The 19,944-nt window shown below is 39.7% G+C and overlaps 1 protein-coding gene and 1 pseudogene across 3 annotated transcripts; both read right to left on the reverse strand.

The window, feature by feature from the left end:
* Positions 1–471: 471 nt before the first annotated feature.
* On the reverse strand, positions 472–5,529 carry LOC116262220 (bifunctional protein FolD 1, mitochondrial-like). Of its 3 annotated transcripts, XM_031641371.2 has the most exons (6): positions 5,054–5,188; positions 4,774–4,916; positions 3,827–4,146; positions 1,366–1,602; positions 1,088–1,255; positions 472–970 (listed from the first exon to the last, which is right to left on the reverse strand). In XM_031641371.2, the coding sequence occupies exons 2-6, from the start codon at positions 4,793–4,795 to the stop codon at positions 800–802; spliced, it is 918 nt and encodes a 305-aa protein (XP_031497231.1). In that variant the 5' UTR covers positions 4,796–4,916; positions 5,054–5,188; the 3' UTR covers positions 472–799. The 3 variants fall into 3 exon arrangements, with proteins under 3 accessions (XP_031497231.1, XP_031497228.1, XP_031497229.1); XM_031641368.2 differs by lacking the exon at positions 4,774–4,916 and having other exon boundaries at positions 5,054–5,523; XM_031641369.2 differs by lacking the exon at positions 4,774–4,916 and having other exon boundaries at positions 798–993; positions 5,054–5,529.
* Positions 5,530–16,332: 10,803 nt separating this feature from the next.
* LOC116263119 (vacuolar protein sorting-associated protein 32 homolog 2-like) lies at positions 16,333–19,619 on the reverse strand (annotated as a pseudogene).
* Positions 19,620–19,944: the final 325 nt, after the last annotated feature.

The following is a 19,944-nucleotide window of genomic DNA, read 5'->3' on the forward strand; positions in this document are numbered from 1 at the left end:
AATGCAAATATCATAAAATAAACTTGAGATGTTGGGCACCATAACCGAGAGGTCTAATGCTGAGGCAAGTGGAACACCTTATTGTACTTGCCTTCCTCAGACCCACTCGTCATCCTCCCAAGTCCTAGTAATCTTGAAAACTCGTTGTTGGGTCGGCAAGTGGAAGGAACAGAAGTATTTGTCACGAATGTGAGACTAGTCTCAAAACGAGGAAAGGGTCTAACCATAGACTGGAATCCTGGGTCAAATTGCACAGAGAACGAGGGAGGACCTGAGGTTCTTCAACACGAGCTCAAAAGCCCCAGTGCAATCTCCTGAAGGTCCTCCCCTCTGCACGGCATATGACTGTTTCCGGGATTCTGTGTTCTTATTTCCTCACCTTTACGAAAGTCAAAAGAGCCCGTGTTGGCAAGCCTGCTTCCTCGTGTTATGCGCTGGTCATCGTAGGTTGTTTTTCACAGCACAAGCTGATATTAGGAACATTCAAAAGGCAAGTTTTGCTTTATAAGGATGTACATTAGGGAATAAAGGATATTTGGACTACGAAAGGTGAGACTCTGTTGAACGAAAGTCAAATGTCTTTCTCCATACAAAAAGATTTGCAAATGTCTACCAGTTGCACAGACTCTTTTGGGGCATTCCTTGGCTTTACCCGAAGCACATTAGGGTAAATGATGATAACGAGTTTCTGTATCCCCCTGCGCAGCTGGTAGCTTAGTGGTCCGCCAGAGGCAAGGAGGGAAAGGTGATTCATAGGGCTAAGGATGCAGGCAGCAGAGTGACCTGAGATCTACTGGAATCAAATGAACCCGTAGGCCCTCTTAGCTGAATCCAGGGTGTTCGAAAGAAGCATGGCTACTGTCATTGGGCCAACACCTCCAGGCACGGGCGTTATAGCTGACACCAAACCTAGTGCTTCTTCATAGCAAACGTCACCAATCAAGCGGTAGCCTCTCTCACTGTCGGGATCCTGTTGCACAACCACAAACAGGTCTATCCATGTAGTTATTGCCCCCTATCGTAGGATTCACTAGGAAGGTAGCTCTAGAAAGTACTTGAAGATCAATGTTTGGCAAAAGGAGCTCACCTCCACTGGATTGGTCCCTACATCAAGTACCACTGCACCAGGCTTCAGCCATCTTCTGCGCACCAAGTTGCCTACTCCCGCGGCAGAGATCAAGATATCAGCCTCGCGTGTCACTTCTTCCGGATTTTCAGTGAAAGCATGTACAATGCTAACTGTTGCATGGTGCCGCTGCCAACAGCAAGCACAGGTATTAAGCAAAAAATGAGAGGGGGGAGGGCAGAGAAAGAGAAGGAGAGGGGTTAGAAAAGGCGTGGGGGGGGATGATATGGGATATCAACCTGCAGTAACAAGAAAGTTGGCAATCCAACAACATTGCTTCGTCCAATCACAACTGCTTTCTTCCCCATGATCTCAATTCCAGAGCGAAGCAACAACTCAATACAACCTTTTGGAGTGCAAGGAATGAAAAGTGGTTCCCTGCCTCTCATGGCAAGGTAACCTATGTTCAGGGGATGGAACCCATCAACATCTTTCTCTATTCTAATAGCACTCAAGATATTCTCTTCATCCATATGCTGTATCATTTCAAGTTAGTCTCAATAAATGAGATAAGGCACCAGGTTATGTCGTCTACTCTTTCCAAATTTATAGAAAATGTCACAAGAAACTTGATGAGTTCTATCAGAAACAAAAAACATGCAAACACGTTTCTGACATACTGAAGTTGCTTTTGGATGTACTCAGCAATGCCACAAATGTTCAACCAGAAAACAATTATAAAGTGTATGTAAGGCATAGAAGTGCAAGTAGCATCAGGTAAACTTTACCAAGAATTCGGTCATGAGAAGGAGAATCTGAGGTAGTAGCTCCATGATTTAATTTCACTAATCAACTTTAGTATCCTTGTTCATCAAGAGCAATGGGAGGAGAATGTTGCCATGGAAACACAATAACAGTGCAATCTGTTTAAGACCAAGAGGTATCATGTGTGACAGACACACAACAAGAAAAGGCCAATACACCTGTTGGACACAGCCAGACATAAGTGAAGCACCAAACATAGTTGTGGTCAGGGCCATATAAGAGCACTCTGTGAATTGTTTTAAAATTTCTCAAAACTTGATCTAAGTCGACAAAGACCAACGTTGTCCAAATTCTCTACTCTCACTTCTTTGACTCAACGTTATTATTGTTCGTCAATTTCATTTAGCATCCCCAACAAATCATCAGGTTTTAGTCTTTTATTTGATTCATCAATTATGACATTTTTATATTGATTATCAAGCAGCAAAATTAAGTGACAACTGCTAACTTGGCAAAATGTGCACTTGTTGACAAATCCTTTTGTTTCATGACATACAAATTTACGCTTGTGTGGGACCTAAGGCTTTCGAAATTGCTCTTAGATATTTCATACCCACTCAAAAACCTTGTGACTGGATATCAATGAACTATCAATGGATGTTTTTGTATGCTTCATGTACAAATGCCAGGCAAGACGAAAAAAATCCATGCACACTCCAAATTGCTCAATTTTCTGTTCATTAATTTATTATGCACAGGGTAAAAAGTTGAAACAATGAAAGGAGACATTAATAATAATTAGTCAAGTTCGTTGGCTGAATTGGCTTAAGCAGAGCAAACACCAGAACATCTGAGATATATAATAAAGGATTCAGAATACATCATATTGGAAAATGTAGAAGGAATACAAAGATAGGTTTTGAATCACAGTACTGGGTTTTATAGGAATAATCACAAGTCAAAAAGATTATGGCCCACAGTAGACATCTCCACGTACAGAATATTGTAATTTTTGTGACTAAGTGACTAAAATCAGAAAGTTGCAATAACCAACATACAAAGTTAGACACACATCTATCTGGATATACACATAGACACACAAAAATAAGCCTTTTCTGCATACACAAATAAACATTAGGAATATGGTAGGTCATCGGCCATCTAGAGTTCCATCTTTTCCAATGCCTATTAGACTCTTTTGATTCAGAATATCTTATTTGATTAAAGACTGTTTCTTCTTGAGCATACTGGCCGATGGTTGCTGTCAAGCTAATGTTGTCTATTCGTTATGATATTTTTGTTCATTCTGACATCCCTATGCTCCTGTTTGGTTATTCTCTTTTACCGTTGAACAGGGAGGAGAATAAGGGAAATCATGGAAATTAATTTCCTGAATAATAATAACATAAACAAGTGGTTTTGTGACCCTTTTTGCCTCTCATAATTGTCCTTTTTGAATTTCAAAATACAGGACTTGTATGCAGTATGCACTTAGCACATTTTTTTGGTCATCACATTTTTCCTCTTTCACTTAATATAGATCATATTAATTACTAGCCTACCTCTTCGTTAAGCCTGTGAGATAGTTTTTCAGTACCTAGCTTACCCACCATGTTATATTCAACAAATAAATGAGAGATAAATTGAAAATGGAAAGCAAAACTCTAACATACATGTACATCACTAAATTCAACAAGGTTTTGCATTATAATGAACACACACATAGATACAAATAAATACCACATATGCCTAATACACAAAGTGCCACCATACGTTCAGTGGCATGAAAAGGAATAAGATGATTTTGCACATTCACAATAGAACAGTGGAAACGTTGCATGGGAGCAGAAAGGATTGCTGTGCACTTCCTTGATTGCATCCGCCAAGAAAAGTTTGCATTCATTTTATCAAAAAGGATGAATGAACATGCTCTAATTTTGGCATCCATTTTGGCCACTCATTAATTTAAGAATGTGCACCAGTGCCAAAACTAACCTTTGGTAGAGGAAGCTGCACAAGAACACCATGAACTGATGGATCATCATTGAATCTTGATACAACGCTAAAAACTTCCTTTTCTGTGCAATCTTCATGCAATTCTGCTGTATAAGATCTGATTCCAACTTCACCACAGGCCTTTATCTTATTACGAACATAAGTTTCAGAATCCTTTCTCGAGCCAACCAAAACTACCGCTAAACCAGGTACTTTACCAATAGAATCCTTCATTTTGCACACCTCATCAGCTATTTCTGATCTTATTTCCTCTGCAATTGAACTGCCATCAATTACTCTGGTGTGAAGCAACGTATTTGCTGCATGCAAGCGACAGAGTTTTTATGCAACTGAGAAAGAAAATTAAACAGAAGTCATTGAAAACAGGGGCTAATGAACATGAAATATTTCTCCACAAAAATACACAGGCTGCAAAGGAGACAATGCTAAAATGAACAAGAATATTTTGGACTAGTTGCCTAGCCAGAGGTTTATAACCATTACACAAGGAAAAGAAGGTTGTATTTGGATAAGCAAATGGATATAGCCAAGCAGTTTCGACCTACGTCACATGGAAAGGACTAAAAGGGAGCAGCAGCTGTGTCAATACTTCAGGACAAGGTTGCGGACATGGAACATGCATCAGACATAGTCAATGCATTCTATGCCAACTCTTGTCTGGTTTCGAATTTAGCCAACTTTCAATAAGGACATAGAAAATGAGAAACCCACCTCCACTATGAGAAGAAAGAGGGGCCATAATCTGGATGCTCATATTCCAGACGCTAATTGAAATTTTTGGACATCTGACATGGAGGATCATTCACAGGATAACAAATAGGAAGGTGGTTGTTTATAGCCTCTAGAACAATACATGGTACAAGCTCTTAATAGATTTATGAAGGAAATTGTCTCCTTCCTGCAAACGGTCGAACATGGTGACTGACCTGCTACAGATGATAAGGTCATTGGCTTCACCCTATGGAACGGTGCTCTTTAGCATCAACATGTTCTTGATAATCATTCAACAAATTATTATTCGTTGAGACTCTTTTACCGACCCCACCGTACCATTTATGGGTGGGGGAAACTGCGTTAAGAAGAAAGGCTCAGTCACAAGTTAAGAAGGAAAACAATGTGGAGAAGATAAAAAGAGGCCGCTTGGCGGACAAGAAGCAAGAGAAAAGATATAACTGCAAAAGAGCATGAGGGAGAGGTTGCCAATACCATCATCGTGTCGTTGGCAGGAAGAAGCGGGTGCATCCTTCCGAGGTGTCCATACGTCCGGAAGGTCCAAGCCAAGAACAGGCGGCCGATTATACTGCTTGCTGCGGGTGGCGGCCGAATGAAAATAGGAGGAGGGGATTTGGGGCCTCGTCGTCGAGACAACAGCCATTATGGGCTCAGCGACGGCTCTTATAGTCCTGAGCAAGAAAGTGTGCATCATCATCTTCCTCATCCTCTGGTCTTCTTATCCTTGTTCTTCTTGGATGGGATGAAACCATCACTCAATCTCTGACATGTTGGGCGCAGAGAAGAATCGATGGTGGAGGCTACGCTGCTTCTTGAAGAACATCCTAAAGCCCCAGACTGGAAAACAATCTGCGACATACAAAAATAGTTAAAAATTTCGAAGAGCATAGAAGACGGTGACTGGAAGGGCGCGGGGCACCGATATTTTTATTAAATTTTTACAGTTACTTCTCAGAAATTTTCAAGCAGAAGACACCCGTCGGAAATAAAAAAGCACGGTGGACTAACTTTTCATACTAATTTTTCTTAATAAAGGACGAAAGAATACGTCCCAGCAACTTTCCATTGGAGCTTTTCCATATTAATTTATTCAAAAGACACGTATACTTTTCTGTAGTTAACTAAAAAATAATAATTTAATGAGTCAAGACAATTGTTGAACTACGTAAAAACATTGTAATTTACCTTTATAATAAACGATTCATACTGTTGAAAGTATATGTAAGATTTTCATACTTAAAAAAATTATAATTTTAATTGGGTCAACTTCAAGGTGACCGGGCCGTCGCCTCTTTTCAGGCCGGGCCCAGGCTTTGATCCAGTGATGTCGATGGCCCGACAAGCTCGGCAACTTTTTATATATATATATATATATATTAAATGAACTTAGGTTTTCTGGTAACTTCCTTAGAATCCTCTCCTATGACCTTGACCTGGCCGACTGTGAATGCTTCATTGTCCTCATCGGCTCGTCCTCCCTGACGCCGATCCCCATCATCTCTGCCAGAAAAAGGAAAAGCGTGGCAAGAGGGATTAGGGTTTCTGAGCGATCTAGAATTCGTAGGGAGTGGTACAGTGTTTTTAAGGAAAGCAGAGTCGTGGACTTCTTGCATGGCCAAGAAAACAGGCTTTGCATCGGAAGCACTCCGCGGTGCCACATGATCAAAATCAGCAGCCACTGCTGAACGGCTTCATGCTGTGCTTGTTCATATGTTTTGGAAGTTATACCTATTTGACACGTCCTTTGGTGGTAACTAAACAAAGGGGAAAAAAGGCTAGGCGTTAAGCCCTTGACAAAATAGGAAAAGTCTTTTGGAACAGAGAGGGAGAGAGGAATGCTTACAAAAAGTCATGATGGCAACTCATTCATGATGACAAAAGCAACAAACATTGACAAAAGCAACAAACATATCTCAGAGGGATTAGGATTTCTTTGTATACTTTGTTAATAGTACTCGAAAAAACTTGGCTGGCTTGACCATAATAGGTCGGGCCTTGGGCATACAATAGCTCGAGGCCCAATAATACAAAAGCTCGGCCCAACTCGATTAGAAACAAGTCCGATCTTAAGCTGACCCTAACCCGACAGCCTTTTTCAAGCTTGCATTTGAGAACTTTTTTGGGCCCAACTGAACCCGATGCCGAGCCTTAATCAACGGCACCCTTGAATTAGTGGAGATTACGGTTTTTCCATTTTTTAAAATGACATGAAAAAATGCGAGTTTATGTTATAAATATGGACAACAATGTCTTTTTTATTTTTTTCAGCGGTCGCAATTTTAGAATTTCTATATTTATTTTTTTGAAAAAACTGATGCCGCGGCCACTTCTCGTTTGTTTTTGCCATGAGCCGTTATTTCATGATATCCACGTCTGCTGACGTTGTTTTTTGTTTTCCTTTTTTAACATTACTGAAAGCAAAAAAGCTTATACCGGCCAGCACCCCAAATAAAGTAGTGAAGGATGCAGTTGAAGCCACAGAAAACGAGGGCTGAAGGCTTAAAAGGGAGAGCCAACACAAGGGCAAAGACTCAAACGTCAAGGCTTGACAAGCATAATGCTACCTGTGAAGGAGAGAAGTCTCACTTTGAAGCGATACTCGATGGCAGACCAGAAGGAGGTTAGTGGCGAATATGGTGCCCAAAGTAATCGAAAGGGAGCACAGAAGCTTTGCTTACATTAAAATGGTGACAAGTGAAGATTGAGGCAACTCATATACGCAGTTAAGAGTAGGAAAACATTTTGGTAATTTAAAAAAAATGTTCTTTGGGGACAAAAAAATTCTCTTCTTGTGTAAACTAGAGGTATTTCCACCGTACTGATGCACAAAAATTTAATACACCAGTATAGCAAATATAACCAGATTAGGGGCAGATAAGCACATAGAACACACTCGCCGAAATTAATGGATAAACTAGTAGGAGAGGCAGGTGTAAGCCGGTATGAGTTATTTCCCTCACCAGCCCACAAAAATGTTTTACTTGTACATTTGATTTTCCTTAATTTTTATTTATTTATACATAAAGGCTTGTTAAAGTTTAAAAACTTAAATAATTAGTGTCCCTTAACCAGAATTTGGTAACTCTGTTACTGAGATAAAGTAGACAAGACTTTGAAAAGCTTGTGCAGTAGGGGTATGAGATAAGTGTGGGCCATTGCCTACATATACCCAAAACTTATTTTATTTTCATATGGATGTTTTAGGGTCATTTTTTTATTTACATATTCGTGCCTCTCAAAAAATTAAAATTTTATGCTTAGTGCTACTTACCAAAATTTTCTAGCTCTATACCCCTATTGTGCAGTCGTTACACTCTAGATAGCATTCGAAACTGTCTCAAATATGAGGAAGTCATCCCCGAATTGTAGTACATAAAAGAGAATTTGGGGGAGGAGAAACAACTGCAAGTTGTTGAAGAAGAGTGGCTGATGCAAAATGAACGATCATAAAGGATGCCTTGTTGCGGCAACAAGGTTGAAAAGAAGGTGGAAGTAAGGGCAACCCTTGCTAAAGTAACAAGACCGTTGACAGAGGCAGCAAGCTACGAAAAATGAGGGCATGGATCCCAATGTAAGAAGAAGCCTTCCAACTGTTGGAGTCAATGGCTTAGGAACGAAGATACGGTGAATGCGGCTTAAGTGGGTGCACACCTCATCGTCAAGAAGCACAACATCCTGGTGGCAGCGAGGTGGGGTGAAAGTGAGCTGACATGGGCTCCAGAGGGTAGACAGGAAGGGGCTAAGACACAAGGAGAGTAGCCTAAATCAAGGCCAGCTTGGTACGGGTGCCAGGGGTGGAGACTGGTCTGAAGTCCCCAATGTAAGGGGGATGTGGCTTCATTGAGATCACGACACAAACAAAACTAACCAGTTTTTGGTTCTCCAATACCCAATTGACTGGAGTTGAGTAGTATAGCTTCGCATTTGTTATGACTTGGACCTTTTATGGCCGATATCGGTGCGCAGAAGTGATGTGTATTATTCAAGGATCAAAGTGTTAGTAGAAATAGGGAACGAAATAACCAGAAGGGTTTTTATAATACCCTGCCTCTAGAGGGATCAGAACTTTTAAATGACATAAATAATATAGATTTCTACTAAAGAGGATAGGTAAAGAAGTCCTTTCTTTGAATTCCCCCAATCAAAGATCCTTCAATCTGATGAGGATTGGATTTATAAGTGAGCATCTCTTGTAAAATATGAGCAACACGTTCAGGGTTTCAAACTCATGGTGACACCTAAACACAAGGGTTGCGCTCAATGCGGGATCTTCTCCAAATCATTGGTATGGCTATCAAAATAGTGAACATTAGCATGTTGGTTGTAGATCCAAGTGGTAGTATCAGGGCCCTTAGCTATTGTCCTTGAGAAATGAAATGAAACACCAAAAAAGAGTTGACTACCGAGCTCTCACTCGGTTATTATTCATCATCGAGAAGTCAGAAATGGGGATCAAACCCATGGAACTTAAGAAACGATGGAAGGGAATAAAAGAAAATGAAAATGAAAGAAAAGAAACCAGGTTCCAAATGAACGCTGTTGAAATAGGTTTGGCATTTGGCACTAGATCACAAAATCTTGGCGATCTTTTCTATTTAATGAATGGAAGAGCCCGAGATTTTACAAAACCTTTGTCACTTAATTTTCGACCCATATTTCAACCTGAACGTTTTTGGTATGCCATTGAGCAAAGATAAGTTGTAATTGTATAGCTGTATCTAAAACATATCTTGAGGACCACCCAAACAATAAAAGTATCATTTCAAAAATTTTGCCGATATGCCTTATTGCAAGATGGAACACCTATTGATATATTCAATCCGAGTACCTTCTCCAAACAGATAAGAGAAGAATGCTCAACAAACTCCTAGAAGAACGCGAAGATCTCTTTGCGATAACTCTCAAAAGCGGCAAAAGAGCTCGGGCAAGAAACGAACGACTCTCGAAGACTCACCAGCCTTGATTGGGTACATAATAGGAGGCAAACTAGGATACCGACAAGCGTAGGGACAGAAATGATGATAGAGGGAGTGAAAATGGGCCGGTCAGAGCAGGCAAGATATCCTCATCGGAGACCAGGCGGTCATGGACGGAAAGCACTGTGGGAGACAGTGAGGTGGAATGGGTCAGTGTTTTTGGTCCTCTCAAGAGGGCCAAGAGAGGCGAGACCGCTACTACCATTGGATAGAATCCCTAATGCGCCATTCCTAGCAAGATACTGGTGTGCAAGGAGTTGCACAGCTTCAGAGTCGGAGATAAAAGGTGGTGGACTAGAGGCATGGTAGCTATGATCCCAGAAAGAGATATCGGCAAACTTATGCTGCCAGCGGAAGGATTGCCAACGAATGGCGAGTTTCCTATTGGCATACGATTGCATGATAGCCCAAAAGCTGCCCAACGGCGGGAGGGAGAGCGAGGATAGCATTATTAGATCCAACGACCTAGGATTCAGATCAAGATTACCACCTTGGAACATAATTTGGAAGTGTAATTATGTAGGTTTGGTCAAGAGGTTGCAAAGGACTACCTTTGTTTGAAACAGGACTCAAAGACTTGTGGCCATATTAACATTGTGGTTTTTCGCCGTTCAATTAAGCTGAATCAATCTAGTTTATTTTGTTCAAGAAGTTGGCATCCGTTCAATTTAAGATTTGGCGCTCCATAAAGATGTCGAATGGCATGATTTTCTGCATTCAAAAGCGTGGTGGTAGTGATAAAAGTTAATGCAAAATTAATGCAGCTGCCTTTATGAAGAAGGTGAACGGTTTAACTTTTGGGTTCTCCAAAAGTTCCATCGTTCCAAGACATGTGCCCTATTTTAAATTTCAGTTTTTTGTTTTTAATATGGTCATTATATTTTCAGTTTTCTGTTTTTAATATGTCCATAATGACCATAGTGGAGTTACCAAGAGTCAATGTCATTTATTTTTCAGTTTTTTCTTACATGTATATATATGGCCCTTTGGGTTGGCTAAAGGTGTGAAAGAAAAAGCATTTCAAGTGTGCTCCAAACTTTTAGTGTTGTGTGCTCTTATCACATGTCATGCCTTTGTGATCACTTGTAGAAACAAGTGCTCGATTAGTGTGTTGTTTTCTTGTGTTGTGTCATTCACAGGAGCATAAGAAGAGGAAGTGCAGACAGGTCATTCCTTTTGCTAACAGTGGTATCAGAGCCAGGTCGATTGTGTTGTCGTGATTGTTGGTAAAAGTGCAAAAGAGAGGCCTGCAAGGTAAAGTCTGCACATAACTTGTTCGACAAAATTTCTGTGAGAAATTTTTGTTCATTATGGCTAATGGCATGTCCACTTCAAATGTTTTTCAATCGCTCATACCGGTATTTAGTGGTGATAATTATAGTTTTTGGAGCATAAAAATGAAGACCTTCTTTTTGTCACAAGATCTTTGGGATTTAGTTGAAAATGGTTATATAGAAAGTGCAGAGAGCTCAAAACAAGGAGAAAAGACAGTTGAATCAAGAGAGCAACGGAAGAAGGATTCAAAAGCCTTGCTTGTTCTTCAACAAGCTGTAAGTGAGACTATCTTTCCTCGAATTGCTGGTGCTACTAGTTCAAATGAAGCTTGGACTATTCTCAAGCAAGAATATCATGGTGATAAGAAGGTAATGACAGTGAAACTCCAAATCCTCCGTAAAGAGTTTGAGACATTGTTTATGAAAAACAATGAATCAGTCCAAGATTTTTTTTCAAGAGCTTTCATAATTATAAATGAGATGAAAACCTTTGGAGAGGTTGTTAGCAACCAGAAAATTGTAGAAAAAATATTGAGGAGCTTACCGCCTAAATTTGATCATGTGGTTACGGCTATAGAAGAGTCTAAGGATTTGACTGCATACTCTGCTAATGAATTATTGGGTTCTCTTTTAGCCCATGAACAAAGAATGAACAGGTCAATTGAGAAAAGTGTTGAACAAGCATTCCAAGCTCAAGTCAAGTTGGATGACTTTAGCAAAGAGAGAAAGGGAGCAACTGTACGAAAGAATGCATATCGCGGGCGAGGTAGAGGTAACTATCGTGGACGTGGACAAGGAAGATTTGAGGCAGTCCGAAATAAGTCAGAAGGAGGTGATACTAACAATCAAAAACATGCCCACAAAAACAAGTATTGTGTTTTTTGCAAAAGAAATGGTCATACTGAAGCGTATTGTTGGGATAAAGCAAAACAACAAGCTAATGTAGTGGAAGAGAAAGTAGAAGATGGTAACTTATTTTTTACTCATACAGAGTCAAATGAAAATATTGATCATGTATGGTTTTTAGATAGTGGATGCAGTAATCATATGACAGGAAAGAGAGACTTGTTTTGTGACATTGATGAATCAGTGAAGCAACAAGTTCGACTTGGAGACAACAAAAAGGTGCAAATTGATGGTAAAGGCACAATTGAGATATCAATTAACGGTGGTACTAAAAGGTTGGTACATGAAGTTTATTATATACCTGGATTAGCATATAACTTACTAAGCGTTGGACAGTTAGCACAAAAAGGATATTTGATTTCATTTCATGATGATGTATGTGAAATCAAAAAGAAATGTTCTACCATGCCACCTATAATAGTGCACATGACAAAGAACAAAATGTTTCCAATCGAGCTTTCACACTTTGATGCATATGCCTTAGTAGCAGACATGAATAAAGTGTCTAAGTTATGGTACTTAAGATATGGACACTTGCACTACAATGGACTGAAGTTATTGGGGCAGAAAAAATTAGTTGTTGGTTTACCTCATCTTACCAATAATGAAGATATTTGTGAAGCATGTGTGTATGGAAAACAACACCGTCTTCCATTTCCAGTTGGGAAAGCATGGAGAGCAAAAACTCCTTTAGAATTAGTGCATGCTGACATTTGTGGACCAACAAGAACTCCATCTCTGAATAATAGTAGATATTTTTTACTATTCACTGACGATTTTTCTCGCATGAGTTGGGTGTTTTTTCTTGTTGAAAAATCCGAAGCCTTTGACAAATTCAAGGAATTTAAAGTGTTTGCAGAAAAAGAATGTGGGCGACCTATAAAAAAATTTCGTACTGATAGAGGGGGAGAATTTTTGTCAAATGATTTTGACAATTTTTGCAAATTACATGGCATACATAGACAGTTGACAGTAAGAAAAACTCCTCAACAAAATGGAGTAGCTGAAAGAAAAAACCGTACAGTGGTAGAGATGGCTCGTAGCATGTTGAATGAGAAGCATCTTCCAAATGAGTTTTGGGCTGAAGCAGTAGCTACAGCTGTGTATCTTCTCAACATATCACCAACCAAAGCAGTCTGCAATATGACTCCATATGAAGCATGGTGGAATAAAAAACCTGATGTAAGTAATTTGAAAGTTTTTAGATGCATTGCCTACTCTCTGCTTGATTCTAGTAGTCGAGACAAAATGGATAAAAAGAGTGAGAAATGTATTTTTGTGGGTTATAGTAATAACTCAAAAGGTTATAGACTATACAATCCAGTAACAAAGTCTTTAATTATTCGGCGTGATATCATTTTTGATGAGAATGGATCATGGGAGTGGACAACAATAGAAGATCAACATATTCCATTTGTTGATTCAACTTCTCACTCAAATGCATCAACGTCAAGTGCTACTCATTCAAAAGAGACCAATTCAGATCATGAAGAAGATGTCGAAATAATTACAGATGAGTCTTCTCCACCAAGAAAGGTACGATCTCTAGATGATATATATGCTTCTTGTTCATTTGCTTTTATGGTAATTGAACCATCATGTTATGAGGAAGCATGTGGTAAAGAAGAATGGGAAAAAGCAATGCAAGAAGAGATCGATACAATTAAGAGAAATGATACATGGCAGCTAGTAGATTTACCACAAGGAAAGGAACCTATAAGTGTGAAATGGGTTTACAAATTGAAATATAATGTTGATGGAGATGTGCAAAAATACAAGGCCAGACTAGTCGTCAGAGGGTATGTACAAAAATATGGCATTGATTATTTCGAAACTTTTTCTCCTGTTGCTCGTTTTGAGACTATTAGGCTAGTATTGGCACTTGCAGCTCACTTAAAATGGAAGGTATTTCAATTTGATGTCAAATCTGCTTTTTTGAATGGTGCTTTAGAAGAAGATGTATATGTACATCAACCACAGGGCTTTGTCATAAGTGGACATGAGAAGAAAGTGTATAAGTTGAAGAAGGCCCTTTATGGCCTCAAGCAAGCACCAAGAGCATGGTATGGGAGACTTGACACATATCTTCACAAAAATGGGTTTCGACGTTGTGAGAGTGAACCCACATTATACTTAAAAAATGAAGGCATTGATATGCTTGTGGTATGTGTTTATGTAGATGACATTATCTACATGGGATCAAGTGATGTGCTCATTCAAAAATTCAAGGACAGTATGATAAGTGAGTTTGAAATGACAGATTTGGGTTTATTGCATTTCTTTCTTGGTCTTCAAGTTGTCCAAACAAATAATGGTATTTTTATCTCTCAAGAAAAATATGCATTAAGCCTACTTAAGAAGTATAAAATGTTAGATTGCAAGTCGTGCTCTACTCCTATGAATGCAGGTGAAAAGTTGACTTTGTCAGATGGGACTGCTAAAGCCAATGAAACATTGTTTAGAGGTCTAGTTGGTGGCTTGTTATATTTGACTCATACACGACCAGATATTTTATTTGCTGTCAGCTTGGTATCCAGATTCATGCACAATCCATCATTACACCATTTGGGGGCAGCAAAACGTGTTTTGCGTTACATCCGTGAAACTACTAAATATGGAATTTGGTATAAATCAGATGTTTGTTTTAACTTACTTGGTTACACTGATAGTGATTGGGCAGGAGCTATAGATGATCGAAGGAGCACAAGCGGTTATGTCTTTACATTTGGATCAGGTGCTATATCATGGTGTTCAAAGAAGCAAAGTACGACAGCATTATCATCTTCAGAAGCGGAGTATATTGCTGCATCTGCAGCTACTTGTCAGGCAATTTGGATGCGTCGAGTTTCGGAAGATCTTGGTCAAAGTCAAACTGAAGGGACACCAATTCATTGTGACAACAAGGCAACTATAACAATGACAAGAAATCCGATTTACCACGGACGGACAAAACATATTGAACTTCGTCATCATTTCATTCGTGAGATTGTTGGTAAAGGTCAAATTGTGTTGAAGTATTGCTCAACCAATGAACAAGTTGCAGATGGATTTACAAAGGCACTTTCATACCCAAAATTTGTGAAGTTTCGGTCTCACCTTGGTGTTTCAGACTTTGCATTAAGGGGGAGTGATGAAAGTTAATGCAAAATTAATGCAGCTGCCTTTATGAAGAAGGTGAACGGTTTAACTTTTGGGTTCTCCAAAAGTTCCATCGTTCCAAGACATGTGCCTTATTTTAAATTTCAGTTTTTTGTTTTTAATATGGTCATTATATTTTCAGTTTTCTGTTTTTAATATGTCCATAATGACCATAGTGGAGTTACCAAGAGTCAATGTCATTTATTTTTCAGTTTTTTCTTACATGTATATATATGGCCCTTTGAGTTGGCTAAAGGTGTGAAAGAAAAAGCATTTCAAGTGTGCTCCAAACTTTTAGTGTTGTGTGCTCTTATCACATGTCATGTCTTTGTGATCACTTGTAGAAACAAGTGCTCGATTAGTGTGTTGTTTTCTTGTGTTGTGTCATTCACAGGAGCATAAGAAGAGGAAGTGCAGACAGGTCATTCCTTTTGCTAACAGGTAGTTGTTCCTTCGTGATGAAAGGGTTAGCTTGCAAGGCTTAGAATCTACTTTATCAAATCGAACACTCCACAGATCACAATTCTATTCAATTGGACAAGAAAATTTCTGTGAAATTCACGTCAGCCTCCTGATCAGTTTGTAGTTACGTCCTTACGGGATTGTTCCAGAAATCAAACAATATCTAGGGTGTGGGGAATGAAACAGTAGTCAATGGGTGTCATGAAAATGTGAAGGTTCGTTGTTACACGCCCCATCCGCTGAGATTTAGTACAAGTCCCTCCCCCCTCCCTCGCTTGTCGTTTGTAGTCTGTACGCATGCTCATGCACCAAAGAGTGTCACTGCCAAAGAGAGGATCTACTGATTTCTTTTAAAGTGGCAATCGCTTCATATAAATGCAAGACCACAACAAGGGTGCAACATCGAAGCTGGAAGTTTACTGCCAAAAAGGAGAGCCACATTCCCGTTTCAAAAAGCGAGCACCACCTGAAAATTCAGAATCCAATTTTCCCTGTGAAACATTCTACCTGGACAGGTCTGTTGCAGATGTAGCTGACAATACGTACGAGAAACTTTCGCAATCAAACCATGAGCAAGGTTTACCACAGTAACGTTCCCCTCTCTCTTCCTCTCTTCCCCTGTGCGCTCTCAGAGCTTTGTCTATAATATTTTTTGCATTATTATCTATACAAAACTTTTTCATTACTACGACATATGTTGATGCCTAACTGAGGAATGCACAAAGGAATAAGGAGGGCCATCTCGTTGACAGAAAATGAGCAGAATTTGAACAACTAAAGAAAAGCGAAACCACCAATCTGGTTTAGATTTAATTACAATAAACATCAACGCCACTAAGAGGAAGCAGCGAAAGGTTCTGATGATATATAGTAGAGCTCTTCACGGCAGCCTTTCACTACAGTACCTCGTGTTGCCTCTCCGGATACATACCACAACAATACTCTTGGCGTTTGCAGCGTCCCAAAAGAAAACAAAATTATGGATCAGGATTACAAGTTACAGTGCCATTTCAGGATGGGGAGCGGCCAGTGCATCAGCATCACTAGACCGCCTTGTAGCTGTTCTAGCGGTGACTACTGCCGCAGGCACCGGTGATACAGGAATTCGATTGGATACTTGCAGGAGTTCCCCTTCCAGAACCGCTCCTTCAAGTTCCGCTTCTAGCTCATCCTGTCAGACAAATCAAAACCATGCTAAGTTTTGGAGCTCGGTTTGAAGCTCCACTTGTGGCAGCGTGCTTGATATACACGAACTGAGGAATGCATATATATATGTGTGTGTATGATTTCAGAATCGAGTACCGGTCAGGCGCACAATGGCATAAACTCTTCCATAATAAAGCTAGGATACGATGATGTACAGTATAAATACCTTAGGATATGCAAATACTTACCTCATTCATATCTGCAGCAGCACCTGAAGGTACTGCTAGAGCCTCTTGAATTTGCTTCATATTCTCTGAGTGCTCATTCACCTCCTCAATGTTCTTCTCAATATCATCAACGTTCCTTCAGTAAAACCATAAAATGGGACCATTGGTTCATTACATTCGCGATCTAATGAAAAGTAGACAAGGTAAAACAGCATTTCAAAATGCCCAAGAAACGGGAAGAGCACATGGCAGAAGCAAGCAAAGTTAGAACTCTAGTCAAGACAAGGTAGCGAGTACAACGCAAATGGGAGAGGGATCCACAAGAAAATGACTGGTCGCATGAAAATTATGAACCAAGATATTTAGAGGGATGCTAACAATGAAGATCGGCTTTTGGGATTTGCGTTTTCTTTGTGTACCAAATTTGAGTGAATATGGTTAACCCAGAGTTCATCGATGCACTAAACAACTCATAAGAGAGTGCAGCTTTACAAAATACACACTCATAAAGTGATTATTGTCCCACATCGTTCCAAACAAAATCTCCTTAGAAGGCTCACATTTTATGAGTTCAAATCGCAGATTAAGTTTCATAAAACACAAAGAACTTCAAACGTTATTTGTAGTCACATTCAAATCGGTTCACCCTCTATATTAATTACTAGGGAAACTTCGTACATCATGCTATATCAACTTTAAGTGTAAAGTCCTGCTATTAGTTCGAGAAAGATACTGACCGTTACTCCTTTTTTTAAATATACGAAAGACAAGGCAAAACAATTATTAGAAACCGAAATACGACAAAGCAAACTCCAAAATAAGCATAAGATGTTTTGTCACTCAATATTAGCTTAGATAGATCGTTGAATGGATTTCAACGCTGACGCACTTTTCCTCAGAACATCCACAATGTCAGTTGTGGCTTTTGCACCCTCTATCATAGTTATCTGTAAAAATTTGAAGTTAGACATAATCTCAGAAGCCTAGGCACTTTTCTAGATGAAAGCAGATACAAGAACCGTTACTGGTTCTAGGTAAAGTTTAATTTCTTTAAACCTCTGGATGTGAACTACACTTATCAGTTCAGGAAAGGAACCTGATCGTGTATTTGCAGTTCAAAATTTCTAAGCTGCTCCATTTGTGCTTCATACGGTTTCTTTTTTTTCATGCACTCAATTGCAGCTGGAATGAAACAAAACATCTTATGAAATTTATAGGAGTTGCTAGCAAATAAAACAACAAAGCAAACATATGCACGGAAAGAAATAAGAAAACGCTTATGACAGTAATAATGGCCATTAAAACCCAGGGGACTATCTTGCAGAGGTTGCCAAAAAGAAAAGGGACTATCTCAGAAAAGAATACAAGGACCATTTTGCAATGTGACAAATAACTGAATAAGGCCAAGCCTATTTAGGTGGAGAGGTCTTTTCACATGCTGGACATCGGCATCAATTCGCCATGACCAATATGATTTGCGGAATGTTTGAGTAGAATATCCTACTCACTTGAAACTATTGTGGACTCTGTAAGACCCTGATAGGGCCAAGTTCAAATGTACAAATTCAGCCAACCGTGCACTATTATAAGCCATATCCATTCAACGGTGCCCACAATTAATGGAATCCATCTGATGCACGAGAGGAAAGAAGAGAAGGGAGGCCAGCAGCTGCTTCAACGGAAAAGTAAAAGTGACTTTGAGAAGGCCAGGCCCAGCAATCAGGTTGATACGAATGATATGCTGCAGAGATTTTCTTAATTTACTTACCTCTTTTGTTTTTTAATCTGCTGAAGTGCTTGGCTTTCTCAAGTTCGGCTGAAACTTTCTTTTGCAGTACTTTTTCTCTTTTCTCCAAAAGGTCTAGCGTCTGCAAATAAGATTCAGAAAGGACGCTCATGACGGAACAGGAAAAAGAGTCCATAAAATAGAAGCCATCAACAACATTTATGACGTAGTAAGACAAGATGATTTCTGTTGTCCGTGCATGAGGTACTACGCCCCCAACGAGCAAAGCAAAGTAGTCCTCCATTCGCGTGATTAGAGCCAAAAAGAAAGATTGCAGAGACTCTAAGAAGTTTGCACACAATATTCTACGCTTATCTTTTTCTCCCTCTCGAATGTGCCGCTATCGTACTTTAAAAATTCAGACATGGAACCGTTGTTCATACAATATCAAAACTACGACGAGACTACGTGCCGCTAGAAAATTCTCAAGACGTCCGCAGTTTATTATGACCGTGTGTGGGTGGGCGATGAACTAACTCATAAGCGCACACGAGCACCTGTTTTAATTTTCCTATCTATGCACTTGAAGGCTTCATATAAGTTTCTAAAGTACTGTTTTCTGAAGATCCTCTTCTGGTCACAATTACTAGTCTGTGTTTCATGTTAAATATATCCTCCTGCGGACGCGATTAAGATTCCTGTTTTGTTTTCAGAGTAGCCCTTGAGAAGTGTGATAAAGTAAAAGAGCCAGACCTTGACAGCACTTTTGAAGCAGCAGAAAGCATCATGTTGGTAATTACACGAGAAAAGACCTTAAGTTCTAAGAGACACAAATTAGGACTAGGGGAGGCTGTGGTTGAAGAATCAGGAGTAAAAGCCGTAGCCTCAAGTTAAATTTGTACGCGAACATCGGCGTCAATATGTCAACTGTAAAGCAAGTCTACCGCCGTGAAAATAGAAAAAAAAAAACAGAAAAGAGGGTGCAGGGGGGCGGTTTGTTTCTCAACGTTGGATGTGTGAGTTGTGTAGAGACGTAGTGTGCGTTTACAGCGACCCCATTTAACAAAATTGAGTTCAAGTAAAGAGAGGGTGTATTGGTGAGAGTGCTGCTTCGTTGAGTTTGTCCAAAGAGGAGAGAATTGAAGGAGCCTCCTTGGATCGTTTCGGGAACAATCGCTCTTTTCAAGAGAGAAAGAGAGTCAAATAATGCCGATAAAATGAGAATTTATAGTAAAATTTGGGGACAAGAAGTCCCCTAAATATAAGAACAAACCGCAAAAATAAAAATAAAATACGAATATACAAGATAACCGCACAGTAAAACGAAAATAAGAATAGGTGGAGAGAGAATGGAAGATGGCGCAGCACAGTCATCCAACTGTAGACGGAGGACGGCGTCATAGCCGAAAAGCAAAATGGACATCCCCCTGCACTAGACGAGCCACAGCATCCGGTGATGAAAAGGTGCCCCAGAAGACCCTCTTGTTGCACTCCTCCTAAATGAGCCACC

Source organism: Nymphaea colorata, chromosome 10 (genome assembly GCF_008831285.2).
Source record: "Nymphaea colorata isolate Beijing-Zhang1983 chromosome 10, ASM883128v2, whole genome shotgun sequence".
Classification (NCBI taxonomy): domain Eukaryota; kingdom Viridiplantae; phylum Streptophyta; class Magnoliopsida; order Nymphaeales; family Nymphaeaceae; genus Nymphaea; species Nymphaea colorata.

Excerpts from the sequence above, each read along its gene's own strand:
- LOC116262220 (XM_031641368.2), bottom strand. The coding sequence starts at position 5,285 with ATGAGGAAGATGATGATGCACACTTTCTTGCTCAGGACTATAAGAGCC. Across the intron at positions 4,147-5,053 it reads CTGCCAACGACACGATGATG|CAAATACGTTGCTTCACACC; the intron begins GTATTGGCAACC and ends GCTTGCATGCAG. Across the intron at positions 1,256-1,365 it reads CAACTTTCTTGTTACTGCAG|CGGCACCATGCAACAGTTAG; the intron begins GTTGATATCCCA and ends TGCTGTTGGCAG.